The sequence below is a fragment of the Populus euphratica genome, unplaced genomic scaffold (assembly GCF_000495115.2).
Source record: "Populus euphratica unplaced genomic scaffold, PopEup_1.0 scaffold95.1, whole genome shotgun sequence".
NCBI classification, from domain to species: Eukaryota; Viridiplantae; Streptophyta; class Magnoliopsida; order Malpighiales; family Salicaceae; genus Populus; species Populus euphratica.
In genome coordinates, this window is record NW_011499885.1 from 543,097 (window position 1) to 562,598 (window position 19,502).

The window sequence follows — 19,502 nt, forward strand, 5'->3', positions numbered from 1 at the left end:
GGAGCTCAGAATTTTCCACCGAAACAGAAAACCAACCCTACATGTTTACAACATGAATCACCATATAAAAAATTACCCTCAAATCAGATTTTACAAAGAGTCATTGAAACCAGTTAAACCTTGAAGATGAGAGATACAACTATAACCTATTGCTAAATGCGTTTCAGTAAAAACTATGGACCAAAAATTTATTGTTCATGAAAAAGAATCTTGATTTCACTGTGGAGCATGCTCATGGAAACTTGGTGCCAAAGAGAGTATTAGATCCTGGAACTGGAATGGGACGGATAGCAGGGATGGGTGGCTGAAGGTAAGGAATGTGGCTTGGCTCTACAAATGGTTGCTGTCCACCTACAAAAGGCGGAGTCACACAAAGCTGCAAGGTTTGGCCGGTTGCACCTCCTGCGATCCAAATGGAAAAGAATAAAAAAAAATCAATCTTCTCAAATACACAATAAACAGGCACAGAAAAACATAGAGATGCTGAGACCAACATCTTCAGTCTCGTATTTTGAGACTTAATCTTCCAATGTTGAAAAATATCCTACAGTTGATCTTATAAGATGCCATGCTGGACATGGTGCTGCCATCTATAATTACATTATGCTGTAGAAATCTTTTCTTAATTTTCTTTCCTTCTTGTGTTGTGGGTGGGAGGGGCAGCAAATTCATTGAAGCTCTAAAAACAATACCAGAAAATAATATAATCACCTTCCCTATATTTGAGTTACAGCATTAAATTTCAAGTTCTCTCATCAAGTTGAAACTCAAAATGGAATCAATCTCCCAAATGGTTCTGCACATATTGACTATCAACCCCTTGCAGACATTGACAGAAGTTGGGAATTTTCAGCCAATTTTTGAAAAACTTATGCTGACTTGCTAGCTTAGCAATTAGGTTGTCCCTTCAAGTAGTCAGTAACATAAAACATTAAACATCTAAGCTTACATTGAATGTGCAACCTAATTGATGGCAGAAAGTGCAATGACAAACCATTGAAACCAGAATCTCCTGCAACATAGTACAAAGTTTCTACCAATAAAAGAAAAACCCCTTTTTTTATACCTTGGTGTTTAGGATACTGCACCTGGTGTGGAGTTAACAGAGGACGTGCAGATACATTTGATATGGGTGCTGCAATTGGAATCAAATCCTTTCATAAAACAAACACAACAAAAAAATTAGAGAAATATACCATGCATGCTTGGATAACAACTTCAAGGAAGAAGAAAATTAAACACTTGAGATGACTTGACATGCAAGAGGATCGGCCTCAATAAAAAAAGAAGTGTTGAAAATTAGAAAGTTATACATGAAAACCAAGGAAATAAGCCTACCATTAGATATTCAAGATATAAGCACAAGGTTGCATAGCTGCAGACTTTGTTAACTGTTATATAGACAATTATGATTTCTTTTGCACAATATTGCATATCAAAATCTTAGCTAATTAGCTATCTAGCTTTGGATCAATGATGCACACAACCAGCATTATTCTATTATAATGTGGTTGATAAAAAAGCATCTGTGTTAAGAGAAGCATGGTATAGCACTAGTTCAAACCAGCTATATAAATAATTAGAGATATAACCACAGTAGGATATTTAGAATCAGTATGTGGCTAGAGTACTGCCCAAGGCTAGTTCTATGAACTATCTCAAGATCTGATAACGACATAAATTGATCCATCCCAAAATATAGCATAAATTGCTCCCTAACATACATTAAACAGTTAGATACGAGCTGCAACAACCAGAAACTAAATGTTTGTTGTATCTGTAACCATCAAACATCAGAGTGCTTAGTTATTTCATGTTGCAGATTCTGTATCTTACATGAGAAACTGGCTGAACATACACAAGCTGCCCCATCCGTCCAACCATAACCTAGGGAAACAGAGCCAGATTAGAAACTCATAAATAACCATAGAAGTCACAAATCTCCTGACCAAAAAAGCAACAAATGAGCACCAGAAATAAACTGCCAGATGAATATCACATGAATCTTCCTTTCACTTACGGATTGAGAATTTGGTGGTGCATATGATGGTGCTGCCTGAACAGCATGATACTGACCAGCATATCTAAGTGACTGTACTCTAGTTCCCACGTGTCCAGCAACCTATAGCCAAATAACCCTGTGAGAAGTAGAAAAGAATTCCTCTTTTCACAATGTGGGGCTAGTTCAGTCAAAAAAAATTCCAAGAGTTGACAAGAAAGTTGTTGGTGCTAAATATGACATTTTCTCAAGTGACTTAAATTTAATATGAGAGATTACTCAATAAGAAGCAAGAAGTTGACTAATGCATACAGGTTGTGAAAATTGAGAACCACTGCCACCATTTACAGCTGTCAAGTTACTGTAGGGGGGAAACTTAGCAGGAACAGATAATCGAGGTGCATAAGGGATCCCAACTTCTGGCTGGACAGCAGCAACAGGTACCACAGGAGAGTTGCTTGGTATGTAAGCCATACTTGGAACTGCTGGTCCTGCTGGAGCATTAGCTGATGTAGGATTGGAAAAGGAAGGAGAAAAAATTTTTGCTCCTGGATTGAGCTTGAATGCCTGAAAGAAAAGAATGCCAAAAAACATCAGCATGGTTATAAAATTGATGTCATAAATATTCCAAAATTCCAAAGAAACTGCAATCTAACCAAACCCAATGATTTCCACAGATGCTTGTGGTATAGATTATAAATTATATCCTATATGAATTGCACTAGCAATTCAAAAAATTATTTCACAGATACTCATAAAAAGTGCTGGCTCGATAAATTATATGATTTACTAATGTGATAGACAGTGACCTGATGACTCCCCTAAAAATTGACAGTAAATAGATGTGAGATGAAACAGATGTCAGTACCAAAACGTTGAAACAAACACGGTTTTTACCTTGGAACTTCTATTAGATTCTGAAACTTGTGGAGAGGCCACATCAGTAGAATTTGCTGATGAGCTGCAGTGTGATTGTGAAGGAACATCAACCATTGGATTGGAAGCAGTAGAAACTGTAGCACAAACAGAACTAGGAGAAGTGGTTCCTGCAGAAGCTGGCCTTCCACAGTATTGACTGTCTGGCTTCATAGGATCACCATCAGGATTACAAGATCCAACATTAGGCAACAGCTTCACTGTTACTCGCCCTTCTGCAATGGGTTTTGCTTCACTGTCATGAGGCCCCGCTGCATGGAGCACATTAAGCAATTAAAAAAGAACAGAATCAGGATGGAAAAAAGAAGATACATTTTAAAAAATATAAGACAAATTCCGGGAATCATGGCAAGATTTAGCTTCTACAGGCAAACTATCACCTAGATGCATCTCATCACAGAGGGCCCTGTGTTATAATAAAAAAAAAATTCAGAAAATGGCATGTTGCCACTAAATCTGCATGAATGTTAACTCACATAATACAACTGACACAAAACCCAAAATCTACTAGCAATTTATAGTTATAATGAAGTTCAGAGAGCAAAGCCTTACATCATGGTTATTTTATAACAAACATTTTCACTTGTATCAGAACTTTTTACAGGTAAAAGAAGGCATGCCTTCTCTTCTGCTTTCTTTTCATAAAAGATATTAATAAGCACAAGGCAGATCTGTATAGCATGTTATGGATCAAATAGTTAAACCCAGTGTGGAAGTTGAGCTTACTGATTTCATTTGGGCTATGAACTTCATCAGCCTGCACAAATCAAATGCACAGGTAAAAATCTACATCAACGACTTAGTGAGCAAATAGTTTCCACTTCTACAAATACAGAGCATCAAGCAAGGAAATAAATTATGCCTGTCATGACATACACTCTTTTCTGTTTGAAAATCAAACTTCTGTTTATAGTGACCCTGCTCCTCCTGTGACCTGTCATCTCTAGTCTGTCTGCCAGAAAAATAACTGACAGAAATTTGAAAGTTAGAAGGGATTCCATAAAGTAAATAATTTACATTTAAGCTAATGAGCACCACAATTTAATGCAAACATAGACTCTAATCCTTTGTGTCTATATTCAAAAGAAATATGAATCAATAATCATGTAGTGCTTTAGTGGAGAAAATTTGTGCTAGAACAGACAAGGGCCAGTTCAGTTTGCAACCCCAATGCAAGTATAAAAAACAAAGAATGCAGAGGATAAGATTTTAAGGCATCCAACAGTGCAAACCCCACTTGAAACTTGGAAAAGACTGGTAATTTATACCTTCCAGTAACTAAGTCACCAGAAGAAGCTTCTCTCTGCATACACAAAACAGAAATTAAAGAAAAAATTAGAAAGAAAGGGAGTAAAAGTGTAAGAATATCTCTCTCTCTCACGAGCATTGTAAAAAAAGTATCCTGCTACAGATATTAAATTACCACTTAGTCATTGAAGCAGTAATTGACTGGGTTTCCTTCAAGCCATTTATCAATCTGATCATCCAAACCATAACAAGATGCACCCTAGGTAGCATTTAAATAAGAACAACACTCTTCAACAAAAAGGCTGCTCTGAAATTTTAAAAGCAGCCAACTTTGCTGCTGCTGATATAGGTCTCTCACGACAGAGATGTTAATAACCCAAACACAAGTTAACATCTTTTATGGAGATCTTTTCATGAATATCTAGACAAGCTCACGGAAACTGTTTCCCTAGTAGACCACAAAAAAGAAGAAAAGAAGATAGAAGCCTCACCTTTGGGATATGTACACCATCTCTTTCCCCATGTTCAAATTCCATTTTTTTTCCTATTTGATTTGGTGGCATTTTTCTCCCTTCAGGATCCTTCCCTGCTTTTGTCGGCATAAGACCATGGGAATTACCGTTCTTGTTTTTGACTGAACTCCTACTTCATAGGTACAATTAGTCCATGTTATATAGTCAAATAAAAAAAAAGGTTGCTTGGATGCAGAAATATTTCCTTGACCAGATTTCTGTACTAAAACAGGTAGTAGTTTTCTTAATTACTCAAAAAACAGTATGTATATGTATAGGTATGTCTGCATGCATGCAAAGGCTCTAAGGTAGTTCCAGGCATGTACAGAACATGGAAATAAAAAATGGTGCACTTGGAGAAACTATCAGAATTTAACAAACAATAAACTTGAAAACAAATGTATTATTGAAAAGAAAAGTAAACCAATAAGATATATGACTTTAAATTATTGCAGCTTACAATTAAATTTAAGCAGTTAACAACGATATTACAGCCCAAGTCCAAAACAAGACAATACCTGTTGTGATTAGATTTCTTTTTATCCACAGTGAACTTGTTAGATTTCTTTGCCTCGCTCGCTACAATCTCAGAAGACGGAGCATTCGTTAAAGCAGCTTCTACATTGCCACCAGATATATTCCCAGTGACGCCATCAGCTGGAAACAGAGCTCCCTGCATACAAAGCAGCACATATATTAGGCAGATTCTCCAACGTTGCATCCGGATAACTGAAAGGAATTTAAAATAGAAAGAGTTGCATACCTTAGCAACAACTTGGACAATATCAGTCGAAAGAATTACAAGTGTCTCTATCACACTCCCATTAGCTACATTTGCATCAGATTTTCCCTTCTTAGTCAATCTTGCTTCCTTCAAAACAACACCTACACAAAGCAGGTAACTAAACTTCATAAATGATAAATCTCACTTAAAATTTCCAATCTTTATGAAGTCTTATTTCCAAAAGTACCAAATCCAGTCTGTGTTAACCAAATAAAATAGTGGACCCTCCATTGCATAAACAAATAGGGTACAAAACAAAAGCAGCAACAGAATTATATATTAACAAAATAGGCAAAAACCCAGATCAGAATCCAATCTGATCTCATCCATTCTAAAGAGTGGATGACTATTTATCAATAAAACCAAAAACCCAGATAGGGTTGCTCACAAAAATCAAAACCCAGATACCATTTTGTACGAAAATCATAACTTTCAAGTAATTCAAAAACTAATGCCAAAAAGAAGTAATCTTTAAGTTTCCAATGGAGACCGAAAAAGAATAAAGAAAACCTCACCGTTTTCCTTATCAAAAGAAGCAGTGTGAAAGGTTCCAGAGTAGACAGAACCATCTCTAACATGCACATCAACAGGGAGTCCAATTACACACATAGTAGCAAACAATAAAGCCTCGTTTAAGCATGCCTCTGTTTCAGCTTCTGCTCTGTTTTTGTAACCCATCTCTGTTTTTATCCAAAAAAGAAAATAATGAAACTTTATTGTATGCCTATGTAAAAAAAGGTTTTTCCTTTCTTATAAAGAAAGACCAGGGTTTGTGCTTGACAGAGGAAGGAGAGATCTAAAGAAAGAATCAAGGAATTTGGAACAGAGAAAAGTTTTTTTCTGCCTGTGTTTCAATGCATGTGCTGCTGTCTTGGTTGGTTTGATGAGTTTATGCTGGCTTTATATGTAATAAGCCCTGTAACCTTGGCATCATGGCATGCTTTGGTCGTTTCACTGTATTTTCTGCAAGATTTCCCAGATTTATTATTAAATTTGTAAATTCATTTACTGAATCACAACAAATTCAATACAGCAAGTGTATTTTTTATATATTTATGAAAATAAATTTCGTTTTAATTTATCTATAAATTAATCGGAAAATAACGAACTTCAATATATGTAATGAATTATATGGTCTTTTCGAAAAGTTAAGTAACATTTATTTATTTATTGTCTGTTTTTTCTTAATTTATAGTTTATGCTTGATTTAGCAAGTCTTTATTACATTTTATAAAGATGGAACTCTCTGATTCCGTATTTCACTGCAATTTTTAGTTTCATATTTTTTTATTTACCTGCTGCGAGTAGGGTAATATTTTCCTTTAATATAAAAAACAAATTTATATATTACTAATGTTTTTTTTATAGAGTTGTAATTTTATTTTTTTAATATAATATATGAACTTTATGTATAGATTTTATTTTATGGTTTTATTTATTTATGGATTGAAATATAGTTTGTTTTTTAAATTTAGATTTTACTTTTGAAAAAAAAAAAATTTAAAAATAGAAAGTGTCAAGTACCCAACAAAAAAACAAAAGTATTCCACTTGGTGCATGTGTGTGTATGTGATATTATGATGTATGATATTTTAAAAGTAATTTTTATTTAAAAATATGTTAAAATAATTTTTATTTTTTTATTTTTTATTAACACATCAAAATTATTGAAAATAACTAAGAAAGTATCAATTTAAAAATTTTCAATGTCAAGCATAGTTTTAGAGGGGTGAATAGCACAACTTCTGCTTTTGTTTTCACTTTTTAAATGATTTTCAAAAGTATTTTTGATTTAAAATGATATTAAATAGATATTTTTTTAGTGTTTTTTAATATTTTTAATATGTTAATGTCAAAAAATATTTTTTTAATTAAAATTTGTTTTAAAAAGCACTATATATTATAATCTCAAATACTAACATGATTAATTTAGTAAGAGTAAGAGTGAAAATAGAGACTAGATTGAAATTTAGAGAGAAGACTAGTCAAAAAAGGAAACCTCAACCGCGTGGCCTAGAAACATCAACAACTAGAATGCCAAATACAAAGCTGAAAGCAACACGAAAGAGGAGTCAGGATGGCTTAGGCGCCAAGCCAGCAAGTGGCAAAGCTATAAATAACGACAAACCTCCTCCTACATGGCAATCTGCAAATTCTAATCTTAGAGGAAATTTAAAGGGATAAAAAAAGATGGGAGGAGGAACAGAGGCTTTTCCAGATCTGGGAAGACACTGCCAGCATCCTGAATGCAAGCAGCTCGATTTTCTGCCTTTCAACTGCAATGGTTGTCGAAAGGTAATCAAGGGTGACTCAAATTTATGCATGCAGCTTTGTTTAGCGTGGAATATTATAGCCTTAATCATGTGTTCTTGCAGGTGTTTTGTTTAGAGCATAGATCCTACAAGTCTCATGACTGTCCGAAATCAGACCACAAGAGTCGAAAAGTAGTTGTTTGTGAAACATGTTCGGCGTCTATTGAGACTACTGGATGCAACGAGGATGCTGAGAAAGTGGTGTTGCTGAAACATGAGAAATCTGGAGAGTGTGACCCAAGGAGGAAGAAGAAGAAGCCAACTTGCGCTGTTAAGCGCTGCAAGGAGATATTAACCTTCTCTAACACATGCACCTGCAAAAATTGCCAGTTAAAGGTGTGCTTAAAGCATCGGTTTCCAGCTGACCATGCGTGTAAGAAATATCATCCTCTGCAGTACATGTGATGTCTGAAGGAAGAGTTGGGTTCTGAAATTCATCTCGGCTGAGAAATTTAAAAATTATTCGGGAGTTTTAAGAATATTGTTTGACAAACTAGATATATTTAGAGTTTATGTAAACATTATTTAAAGATTTGAATTTTTTTCAGCTTTGAATATATAGATGAAGAGTGGGTTATTGTAAACTATGAATTGTTCAATTATTCAATTTTAATAGTAATTTACACAAATTACTAATGAAAAATATTATATATTTTTATTTAGAAGAGAGGGATTTATCAAGTGTAAAGTTTTAGCTTTGATTTTATGGTTGCATAGCATTTAAAAAAAAATTGTTTGACATAACTTTTTTATCTACCAAAATAATAAGCTAGGCTTTTATATTTATAGAGAATGTTATAAAATTTATAAATGATAAAATATTAATTTTTTTTTTAAATAATATTCATATATTATTTAAGAATAATTTTATAAATTTAATCAATCAAGTTCCTACTTGATTATTATAGGACTAGAATTATAATTACTGAATTAAATATATTTTAATATTTAATTTCTAAAATTATTTTCAATAGAATCACACTTGATTAATTATCTCATATTAATTTCTGATTAATGATTTTTAATATGTGTGACCTATTAAGTTGGTTCAAATATAAATTATAATTCTACATTAATAGAATTGAATAAATTAAACAATTTAATTTGTTATAAATTCAACAATTAATTAATTTATATTTGAAAATCAAGTGCATCATCTAGAAATGTGTCACAATCCCCTCAAATATTAGAAAAATGATAAGTAATTCCTAATGTAATTATTATCTAATGTTTCAATTTAAACATTTTAGTATTAAGTGTGTTTTCCACACCAAATCATATTTATTTATAACATTAGTTATTGATCATTGAATAAGATTTGAAACTCTTTTTAAATCTCATTCCACCTTGTGTAAAAATTTAATAATTATATTATTAAAGAACATGTGGAATAGTTTATCTATTTTACCTAAATTGATGAATCATTTTTTTATCACTCAAAATACTTTCATATGTTATCTGACAAACACCCTCATATTAGTTTTAAGCATCCCTCATATCTTAGCTTATAAAAATTTTTTATTAAAAAAAATATAATTTATACAAGTCTCAATAACTAGTAAATATATATTATTGAGAGAGGATTGACCAGAAATATTTAGAAACATTACTTTTATGTATTATGAATCTCATAATTATAAAATTCTTATAATTTTCTTCTTAACGTAAAGTGTTTTTGTTTTATGAATTTTACTTTTATTTTAAATTTATTTATCAAACATTAAATTTATAAATTAAATAAAAATAAATATTAAAGATAAATAATATTTTTATTAATAAAACTAAGTAAATTGTACTGGAATAAAATAATATATAACGTGTAAACTAATAGGAAGGTCGATTGTGGAAATAATGGTCGGCAGACCGCGTCTCCACACAGCAACACTCCACGTGTAGTAGTGTTTGGCCTAGCGGTGAAAGGAGCTTGTCTCCTTCCATTACACGTAGGTTCGAGCCCTGACTTGCACGCTTGTCACCCCCACGGTGCCTTACATGCCTATTGGGTTTGCAGGGTATTCAGTGGGCCGTGAGGATTAGTCGTGGTACGCGCAAGCTGGTCCGTACACCCCACGTAAATAAATAAATAAAAAAAAAAAAAAAAGCAGCGTTTACATGCAAGTTGCAAGTAGAGCATATAATCTCTGCAATTCATGGAACTCCTGTGGAAATGTATTAGCACTTTCAAGCAAACAGGACTCTTTCAGACACATCAATTTACCAGGTAAATTTCAACCAGCAATTACGATCACGAATTTTGATTTGATACAACCACAGATTTTGCATCTAATTTCAAGGAGACGCACTTCGTTGGCTACACCACAGGCACACATGAACACCCGTCATCCATAGAGTACTAGTCTCTTGGCATCACTCTCGTCATGATGCTTGTTGTTCCGAGAGCAAGGAAGAAGAATCATCTTCCTAGCGGTTTCTGCGAAAATTATTTTAGAAACTACATGTCAATGTAAGCGATGATTATACGCCCGTTTGGACATTGCTTCACCGCAGGAAAATACAAATCCCTGGAACGCAGACCTCTGGCATAATGGCTTAATTGCCTCCAATCATATAAAGCACAAAAAACTTGGAAAGCATAGAAAACATCCCATTAAAATAAAGCAAGCCATAATTTAAATGATTATAGAGGGTTAGGTACGAAATATCCAGTAGACAGATAGTGCAAATTGCGGCACCATGGTATTACAAAACCATACTGATCATATCAGAGTGCATTGATGCCTCAAATGGTGCCCACAGCACACTTGTCACTGATAAACTAACACCAGAACAAATAGCAAAACGCCAAACTCCAAACACCATGCAACTAGTGAACTGCAACCTCAGATTGCTCTGGCTACTGATTAACATCAGTCCTTGCATTTGAATCCCGCCATGGAAACAGATCACTGCACGTACCAGGAACATAAAGACATCATTAACCATAAAACAAAAGGGAGAAAATGAGACCCTTATCTCACTGAAGATCAAAATCAATGTGCACCCAGCAACTGGACAAGTCCTGAAGCATCTCTTACATCAGATTACATTACCCAACAATCAGAAACCAAAAAAAAAAAAACGATGAAATTGCAGTATCGTTGTTCTAAGAGCTTAAATAGCTTACTCTATGCTACTAAAGCCTTGGTGAGTTGAGCTCTTATTTTATGATGAACAATATCTGGTAGACTAAAAACTTCTAAACCAAGGTTACTTTACCTGCTGTTGCTGTTGGTAAGTTCCCGGTTGCTGGTAGTTTCCATATCCAGGATAGCCTCCATAATACATGTTAGGGTCTTGGGGAGCAGCAGCATATCCATATGCATCATATCCTTGTGGATATCCATAATATCCACCACCATTCCAATGGCTTTGATCTGGCTGAACCTGAACGAAACCAATAAATGCATCCTTCTCTGTAAACACTGGGAAATTCATGAACACAAAAATAGAGAACAGTAATTGGGCATCGACCAAACCTGTTTGTTAGAAGGACTACGGCCCCATGAGAGACGGATATTTTGACCAGCTATCTGGGTTCCATTCAACATTGATAGTGCTTGCTCTGCGCTAGTTCTAAATGCAACAAACGCAGGCAACCAAATCAGGCCACAGGCAATCATTACAATGCAAAATAACAGAAATCAGGTGAAGGTATTTTTCAAATACCGATTAGCAAACTGAACGAATCCACAACGCTTGCCTGCAGGTATTTTCACATGCACTAGCTCACCATATTTACTAAACACTGCTCTCAAAGTGTCATCAGTCACACTTGGATCCAAGGCCCCAACGAATATCTGCAGCCAAGAGGTTAACAAGTCAATTCACTTTGACAAGTAATAGTTCATACCAACAATAAAACAAACCACGCACTGTTGTGTTATTTGGATCATTCTCTCCCTGATTTCCTTGAGGATTCTGGTAAGTAGCTGCAAATGGAAAATGCATGTCAAATAACATATGAATATACATAAGTGAAGAGTAATAGACACTGAAAGCAAAGCTTCCCTGAAGGATAATCTTTGTATGAAAATCCAAGGAGATGCAAGAATGGAAGGAAAAAATACCATAGAATAAACTAAACAACATAATCATGCAGGAATGAGTTTAAAGATGACTAAACCACCTCTTCTGAGAAGCTAAAAACAAGATCAGATTTTTCTGTTCTTGAGAAATTGCAAAGATGATTGTTCTTTAGGGTAAAAAGGCACTAGTTACACAAATTTACAGAGGATCACATAGATAACAGAAAAAACAAAAGCAAACACAACAAACAAAGAACGATTAATAAGTTGACATTATATTAGTGGAGCTAATCCAGCAAAGTCAACTTCCTGACCAAAGTCCAACTTGATGCCAGTATTTTCAGGCAACTTAAGAGAAATGAAATTCAGTTTATAGCCATGATAACACTACTTGTGTCCACTATTTTTAGTCTGAAGTTGATAAACATTGCCTAAAGTATGGGAGAAACATGTAACTAAATAATTACTTGCCTTGCAACAGCTTTACCATCATTGGCAGCTGTCAGTTGTCACAAAGCTGAGCATCAATGAAGTAATTTTCAGTAATCATTTTCAATAGGATGAACATGCAAAAAATCAAGATGGAAAGTATTGAATGCCCCAATTCTCAGCAATATCCAAACTTAAAGGCATGAACAATTGGAAAGTGCCAAACTAGATTCATACTTGCCAAGAATGGGAAGCGGGATTCGGAATTTAGGTCAGTACACTTTCCCTATTATGATCGACAATAGACCCATCGGTTGCTTGGAGAACAAAATGGATATTCTAGGTACCATGTTAACATATTTCCTGATTTCCCTCATGTAAAAAGAACAGGAAAAGAAAAACAAAAGTTCAGTCTACAACCTATCTAAATTTCAAGAAATGACAACCCCAGGACAAAGAAGGAAGAACAAGAAAATGACAACTACAAGACAGGATGGAGTTAAAAACTTGATGGTCGTGGAAGAAAGAGATTCTTTTCCAAATCGAATAAACTAATAACATATAAAACTAAATTCACATAGATCCCTATAAAAAAGATACAAGGACTTGATCCTCAAGAAGGTCTTAGAAATTAGAATGTCAAAAGCGTGTAATCAAGTCCTTCCTCCAGACCAAGGATGCACTTCATCTCACAAACAACAAAAATAATAAGTGACAGCACATGATTAAAAAAACAAAAAAGAGCAGCTCGAGGTGAGACAAAAGCAACTCTGAGAATGGAAGTCAGAATAGTTCTCCACACGACAGAGAGCATCTCTGAATCCATCATCATAAGTTGCTTCATAAGGTTTCTAATGCTCGGAATCAACAGCAGAGAAAATATTTTCACTTGAAGTAAATACCAAACAAAAACTCAAAAACAGTTGCTGACCACACGTAAATAAAGTAAAGGACTGATCATAAAGAGATAAACCAATGATTCTCGTCTGATTTACATAAATAAAGAAAATGCAGAACGGAATTGAACTGTCTTTAGGAAAAAGAACATATTTAACTTGACACGTAACTCTTCAAAAATAACACGTAAATAAAGTACAGGACCGACCATGAGGAGATAAACCAACGATTCCAGCCTGATTTACATAAATAAAGGAAATGCGGAACGGAATTGAACTATCTTTAGGGAAAAAGAACATATTTAACTTGACATGTAACTCTTCAAAAATAACAAGTAAATAAAGTAAAAGACTGACCATGAAGAGATAAACCAACGATTCTCGTCTGATTTACATAAATAAAGGAACTGTGGAACGGAATTGAATTATCTTTATGAAAAGGAACATATTAAACTTGACATGTAACTTCAAAAATAACATGTAAATAAAGTAAAGGGCTGACCATGAAGAGATAAACCAACAATTCTCGTCTGATATAAATAAATAAAGGAACTGTGGAATGGAATTGAACAATCTTTAGGAAAAAGAACATATTTAACTTGACACGTAACTCTTTGAAAATAACGAACTGGAAAGTAATTCGTGAATGTAGCAAAACGCCACAAGAAATTAAGCTTACGACGTAAACAAAATAACTGACCTAAAATGAGGCCACGCATTTAAGTGGAATCATTTCAGCTGAAGTCAGTTCCAGGCTCCCCAAAATGAGAGCCTCTCGGTGTCCTGCTTTAAGACAACATGAGTTTTATATAAGTTTTTGCAAGTTTTAATCAAATTAAATGTGCCCAAGTTTACATAGGTAAGTACTGGAAGGAAATGACTCTTTAAAACCCATCTAGCTTCAAGAGCATAACTGGAGGCACGGAAAATAAGAACATGTTTAGGAAACATCAATTCAAAAAAGAAAAATACATACATAGCACACAACATTCAACTTACCAATTCAATGTTCATTTTCAACATAAGATATAAGCATGCAGATGTAAGCAGGAAAAAATAAAATTGAAAAAACAAAATCTACACTACACAGCAACCAAAGTTGCAAAAACACATACCTTTCTGATACTGCTGGGTCAAGGGTTTCTTCGTGGCAGCTGGTCCAATCCGCATGGGCCTGGTAGAGCAGTATTGTCCATTCATCTCAACCATGGCACGCCTTTGTTCATTTTCATCTGCAAACCTAATAAATCCATATCCCTTGGAACGTCCAGTGACCCTGTCAGTAACAACTTTTGCACCTTTCACAGATGGGTACACATTTCTAAATGTTTCTTGTAGAAGGTAATCGTTGACATCAGCAGCCAAATCTCCAACAAAAACTGTAAAGTCAGGCCCATCATCTTGCCGCCTCTCGCCAGCACCAAGGGTAGCCCAGTTCAGCCGGAAAGCCTGCTCGCTATTTGGCATTGGTGTGCCATTGTATGTCTGCAAAATTCTCTCTGCTGCAGCACGACTTACAAACTCAATAAAACCATAACCCTCTGGATAACCCGTTTGCTTGTTGCGAATAACCTTAGCTTGAACAATCTGTTATACAAGACAAGAGGAAGACAACTCAGAAAACAACACAACAATGTAGCTGAGCAGTGTGTAAAGCTGCATCCAAATCACAAAACAAGTATAGCACTTGTCAAAATTCTTCCTATAACATACGCCATTTATTTTCTCATCAACACAGCACCCAATTCAAACAAATAAACATACCCCGTGGTTCTTTTTCTCTTTCTGTATTTTTTGACTGCATCAATAACCCATTGTTTCCATCAATAAGCCCAATTTTTGAAGAAGAGAACGCAATTAATCAACAATACAAAACAATTCGCGTTTTCCTACAAGTGCATATACACCATTTATTTTCTCATCAACACAAACCCAAGTCAAAGAAACAAATATACCCCATGTTTCTCTCTCTCTATTTTTTATACTGCATCAACCATAAAAAAACCCGATTCTCAAAAAGAGATCGCCATTAAAAACAAAACAAAACAATTCTCGTTTTCTTAAAAATGTTTTCAATTCACAGCAAATACACACAAATCTATATATCCACGTGAAAAAAGTAAGCAAAATAAAAAAGAAATGCCACACTCCTAAAAAACCAACCATAAAATTTACTGACTTTCTCATGCACAGGCACGTACACAATTATACAAATTAAAATTAAAGCTTCTTTTTTTAAAATTAAAACCAAAATTAAATTTTGGATTACCTCTCCAGTGGCAGAGAAGATGCTAAGAAGATAATTCTCATCCATCCACTGCTGCAAATCCCCGATCCACAACGACTTAATCTCGTCTCCATCTCCTCCACTTCCGGCGGCTGCACCGTACTGGGTCGGAGGAGGAACAGGAGGCGGATTCCAGCCAGCAGGAGGAGGAACCGGTTGCGATTGTTGCTGTTGCTGCATCATCCATTGCTGCTGTTGTTGGTATTGTTGTTGTTGATCTGGTTGTGGGACCCCCACTCCGGCGACTCCGGGCTGTTGCATCATGTTTGGAATTAGGGATTGTGCTGTCCTGGCGGAGGATAAGGTGGTGACTGGGTTAAGATCTAGTGGAGAAGGAAACCCTAGAACGAGAGAGGGGGTCGTTTGTGGTGTGGAGATCGGGTTTTATAGAGAGGAGGCTCGTCGCGCGTGTGGTTATGATGGATTTGTGGGCTTTCGACTAGCCCAGCTCAATTAATAAGTTGTTTTTTTTTTTAAAAAAAAAAAGGTTGTTATATTAAAATTTTGAAAATTCATAAACATTTTTAAAGAAATAAAAAATATATTATTTTAATATATTTTTAAATAAAATAGGATTAGTCGGTTGGATAAAAAAACATAAAGCAATATTTAAATGAATTAAGTATTTGAAAAGGATAGTTTTTACATTAATTTATAAAAAAAACTATTTATTAGAAAACTAATGAATCTGCTGACAAAATTACCAGGTCTAGCTGGATTGTTACTTCCTCTCTTTTTTTTTAATTATTTCATTAAAGAAATTTGGAAGAAGACAATGACTTCCACTTCATTCTTTGAATCCAAACCTAAATATAGAGTTTAGTTCATGCATCGCCTAGCACGTGGAGTTCTGAATTTAGGAATTCCACCATGGATGCATACTCGAATCTAACATTAAAAAAATAGCGTGTTGTTTGGATGACTTTGCTTTTTTCTTTTTATTTTGTCAAAGATATTGTTTTATCTAGAAACGTTGTAATCGTAATTTGATTTAATATTTTATTTGTAATTGTTGGAAGCTTTTAAAAATTTAAAGATTTTATTAAAAAGTTGTTGAAGTTTTGTTTGGGTATAAGTATTTACAATAATAAAAAAAACTTGTCTCGTAATTTAGATAAGTATTGCTTGTATGTTGAATGGTTTAAAATTATTAAAAAGAAGTATTGAAAAGAAATTAATGATTTTTTTATTAATTTTTTATAATTAGTGCCATTAGTAAGGTCTAGAAAATTCAAATAGTCTAATAATAAGATTTTTATGTTAGATAATTTGTTGATCAATTGGTTTTAGCAATATTATTCATTCTTCCTAATTAAGATGTGTGCTAATTTATACTTGATGCTTAGTAGACTATAGTAATTTTATAATTAGTACTTGTAAAAAAAAAATTTAATAAAGGTTGAGACTCTTCAATGCTTAAATGAGTATTTTAAAAAAATATATATAATAATATTATAGAAAAAAATATTCTGAAAATATATATGTAATAAAAAATAAAGACTATGAACTTTTGTTTTAAAGGTCTCGTGGTGTCTTTATAACCCATAAGTTTGTGTTTTTGTGAATGAAAAAAACTGAAGTATAATTTTATCTTTGTGATTTTTAAGTTGCAATGTGAATTATATTCCACTCATTTTATCATACTAAAAGATGGTGTTATGATTCGTCATAAATTTTTTTAACACATTTAAAAATCTAAGTGGAGTATAGACTTTTTTAATTAAATCTACTTGTTAAGAAATAATTCATATATAATTTTATATATAAATTTATAGAATTAATAGTATTAATTGAATAGGAGGTGACTTGTGATTTTTTGAGTAAAAAACATGTTTTTATAGTTTTTAAATATATGATTTGTGCTTAAAAGATATTGTATTTTTGACAAAAAAAAATAACTACACCTTTAAGCCAAACACACCCTTAATATATCTAGAATATCTAAAACTTGAGATATTGTAAAACTCAATTATATCCTAGTCTAGCTAATGCAACGATAGTTTCATTAACCATTGACCAAATACGTTCAAATGGGAAAATATTATGCACTTGGTTATAGGACTTTCGCGCTGTCACTTTGGTCGAAAATTCGGTGTCCAACTGAAGCTTGGGAATTGTAATATATTCTTTGTTTCTTCTTTAATTTATTATGTGATGTGTATTGTGCTGCATGCGTTTTGATAAGTTCAAGTCCAAGAAGAAGATTGTAAGCATTAAACCTGCTTTCAGTATACATACATACATACATACATACATGCATGCATACATACATACATATATATATATATATATATATATATGAACTTTCACTCGGACTAAAAAAAAAAAAAACCTTTAACTTTGGAGGGTTTGAGGAGTTATATATTCTCTCGAGGAACTTTAACTTTGTATTTTACGTATACGATGATGCATCAATCCTATATTATTAAAGTCAATTCATTCACACCTACTTATTAGTGTTATTATTATTAAAGCTAAGTGACTTTTGCAGGCCACTCCAAAATATTTTGTGCATCAAACATTCATCCATTTTTGGTGCATTAATTAATAGTTGTGTTCATTCAAACTTTTTTATTTAATTTAGAACAATTAATTGATCCTATTGTTATTATATTGGCTAACTTTGTGAATTAAATGAACCATGGTAGTTCAAGAATCTTCTTCTCCATCCTTTGTGTTCTTTTTAATCAGGATCGTAATCTAAAGAGTAAATACTTCGTCATGTGAGAAAAATTAAAAAAATGAAATTTATTTTCAAGTTATATTTGAAATTTCAACAAAATTCATGATTTCTTGTATATTTGGAAACAAATTTGTGAGAATACAAAAGGTTTGGATAATCCAATTCATTTGGATTTGTTACCGTGCGTGATGTTTTCATTATTTACAAATAACAATTTGTAACTAAATAATTGTTATTTTTTTTAATATGAATAAAAATGTTTGTTAATGTATTTTTTTAAAAAATAATTATAAATTTAAAATATGATATATATATATCGGATGATATTTAAAAAAATATATTCATATAATAATATATTAAATGGCGTTTCTTTAAAAAAAAATTAAAACAGCTATATATTAGATAAATCTGAATTAACCTATTGAATATGCAACTTAAGTTATGAAATTGTGATAATATTATAAAAATTAAATTAAAATAAATCATGAAGAATAATTCATATTCAATCCAGTATTAAAGAACAAAATTATATATATATATATATATATAAAGAAAAAAATCACTTTAATCAACACGGGTTAATTTACCAAACTCGTGGCTTAAGCTATAAGATCAGAACAACCTCGTAAAAATAAAATTAATAAAATTATCAAGTTTAATTTTTAACTAATTTAATGTTGAAGGATTGAATTAAAAAAAAAATCAATTAAAAACAAAAGAATCTACAAATACAACTCAACTCAAATCGAGCTAAAAAATCAATTAAAAAAACAAACAAAAGTAAACCAAATAATTCACCTTCATCTTAATAAATTCATAACTCGAGTCAACCTAAATTAATTTATTAATAAGTTATGAAATTGAGATGAATTTATAAAAAATAAATAATTTTTTTTAACGAAACCTTATTTAAAAAAAAACTAATGTTGAAAGTTAAATAAAAAATTAAATCTTTGATTCTAGAATGTAACTTAACACAGAAAAATTTAAAATTAAAACATACACTTTTAAAAACAACTTAATATTAAAATATAATTAAAAAAACTAAAATAAATTGGATTATTGCATGATCAAATTAAAAAAACTAAAATAAAAAATAAAATACTATTTTAATAAATAATATTTTATAAATATAACTATAATAATTTAGTCTCGCCCTCCCTATTTTATACATATGTGTGTATTTAATAGATCGAGAATACCAATACTTTTAAGTATATTTATAATTAAGTTGTATTTTTAAACAATTTCAAAGATATATTCTCTATATAGAAATCGTTTATTTCAAGTTAGATGCTTATATGCTATCTCTATATTCTTGATTTTGTATCAATTTGTCTTCTTTACTTATATTTGTGTTAATTTCAATAATTTACTTTTAATTTTTTATT

At 32.6% G+C, this 19,502-nt stretch overlaps 3 protein-coding genes across 6 annotated transcripts; 1 reads left to right on the top strand and 2 right to left on the bottom strand.

Annotated features, from left to right (window-relative positions):
• Positions 1 to 11: 11 nt before the first annotated feature.
• On the bottom strand, positions 12 to 6,377 carry LOC105130136 (polyadenylate-binding protein-interacting protein 4-like). 4 transcript variants are annotated; one of them, XM_011032493.1, is made up of 13 exons: positions 5,995 to 6,377; positions 5,459 to 5,580; positions 5,214 to 5,368; positions 4,675 to 4,825; positions 4,204 to 4,238; positions 3,812 to 3,902; positions 3,662 to 3,692; positions 2,897 to 3,186; positions 2,312 to 2,566; positions 2,021 to 2,122; positions 1,837 to 1,887; positions 1,067 to 1,154; positions 12 to 402 (listed from the first exon to the last, which is right to left on the bottom strand). In XM_011032493.1, the coding sequence occupies exons 1-13, from the start codon at positions 6,155 to 6,157 to the stop codon at positions 233 to 235; spliced, it is 1,704 nt and encodes a 567-aa protein (XP_011030795.1). In that variant the 5' UTR covers positions 6,158 to 6,377; the 3' UTR covers positions 12 to 232. The 4 variants fall into 4 exon arrangements, with proteins under 4 accessions (XP_011030795.1, XP_011030798.1, XP_011030797.1 ...); XM_011032496.1 differs by having other exon boundaries at positions 3,812 to 3,887; positions 4,675 to 4,828; XM_011032495.1 differs by having other exon boundaries at positions 2,897 to 3,183; positions 4,675 to 4,828.
• A 1,152-nt stretch (positions 6,378 to 7,529) lies between these two features.
• Positions 7,530 to 8,284, top strand: LOC105130137 (zinc finger AN1 domain-containing stress-associated protein 12-like). Its single transcript, XM_011032497.1, has 2 exons — positions 7,530 to 7,774; positions 7,855 to 8,284. The coding sequence occupies exons 1-2, from the start codon at positions 7,670 to 7,672 to the stop codon at positions 8,194 to 8,196; spliced, it is 447 nt and encodes a 148-aa protein (XP_011030799.1). The 5' UTR covers positions 7,530 to 7,669; the 3' UTR covers positions 8,197 to 8,284.
• A 2,117-nt stretch (positions 8,285 to 10,401) lies between these two features.
• On the bottom strand, positions 10,402 to 15,798 carry LOC105130138 (polyadenylate-binding protein RBP45C-like). The gene is made up of 7 exons (XM_011032498.1): positions 15,411 to 15,798; positions 14,257 to 14,728; positions 11,665 to 11,720; positions 11,458 to 11,588; positions 11,268 to 11,364; positions 11,008 to 11,175; positions 10,402 to 10,697 (listed from the first exon to the last, which is right to left on the bottom strand). Exons 1-7 carry the CDS (start codon positions 15,690 to 15,692, stop codon positions 10,695 to 10,697), a joined length of 1,209 nt encoding a protein of 402 aa, XP_011030800.1. The 5' UTR covers positions 15,693 to 15,798; the 3' UTR covers positions 10,402 to 10,694.
• Between the last annotated feature and the right edge of the window lie 3,704 nt (positions 15,799 to 19,502).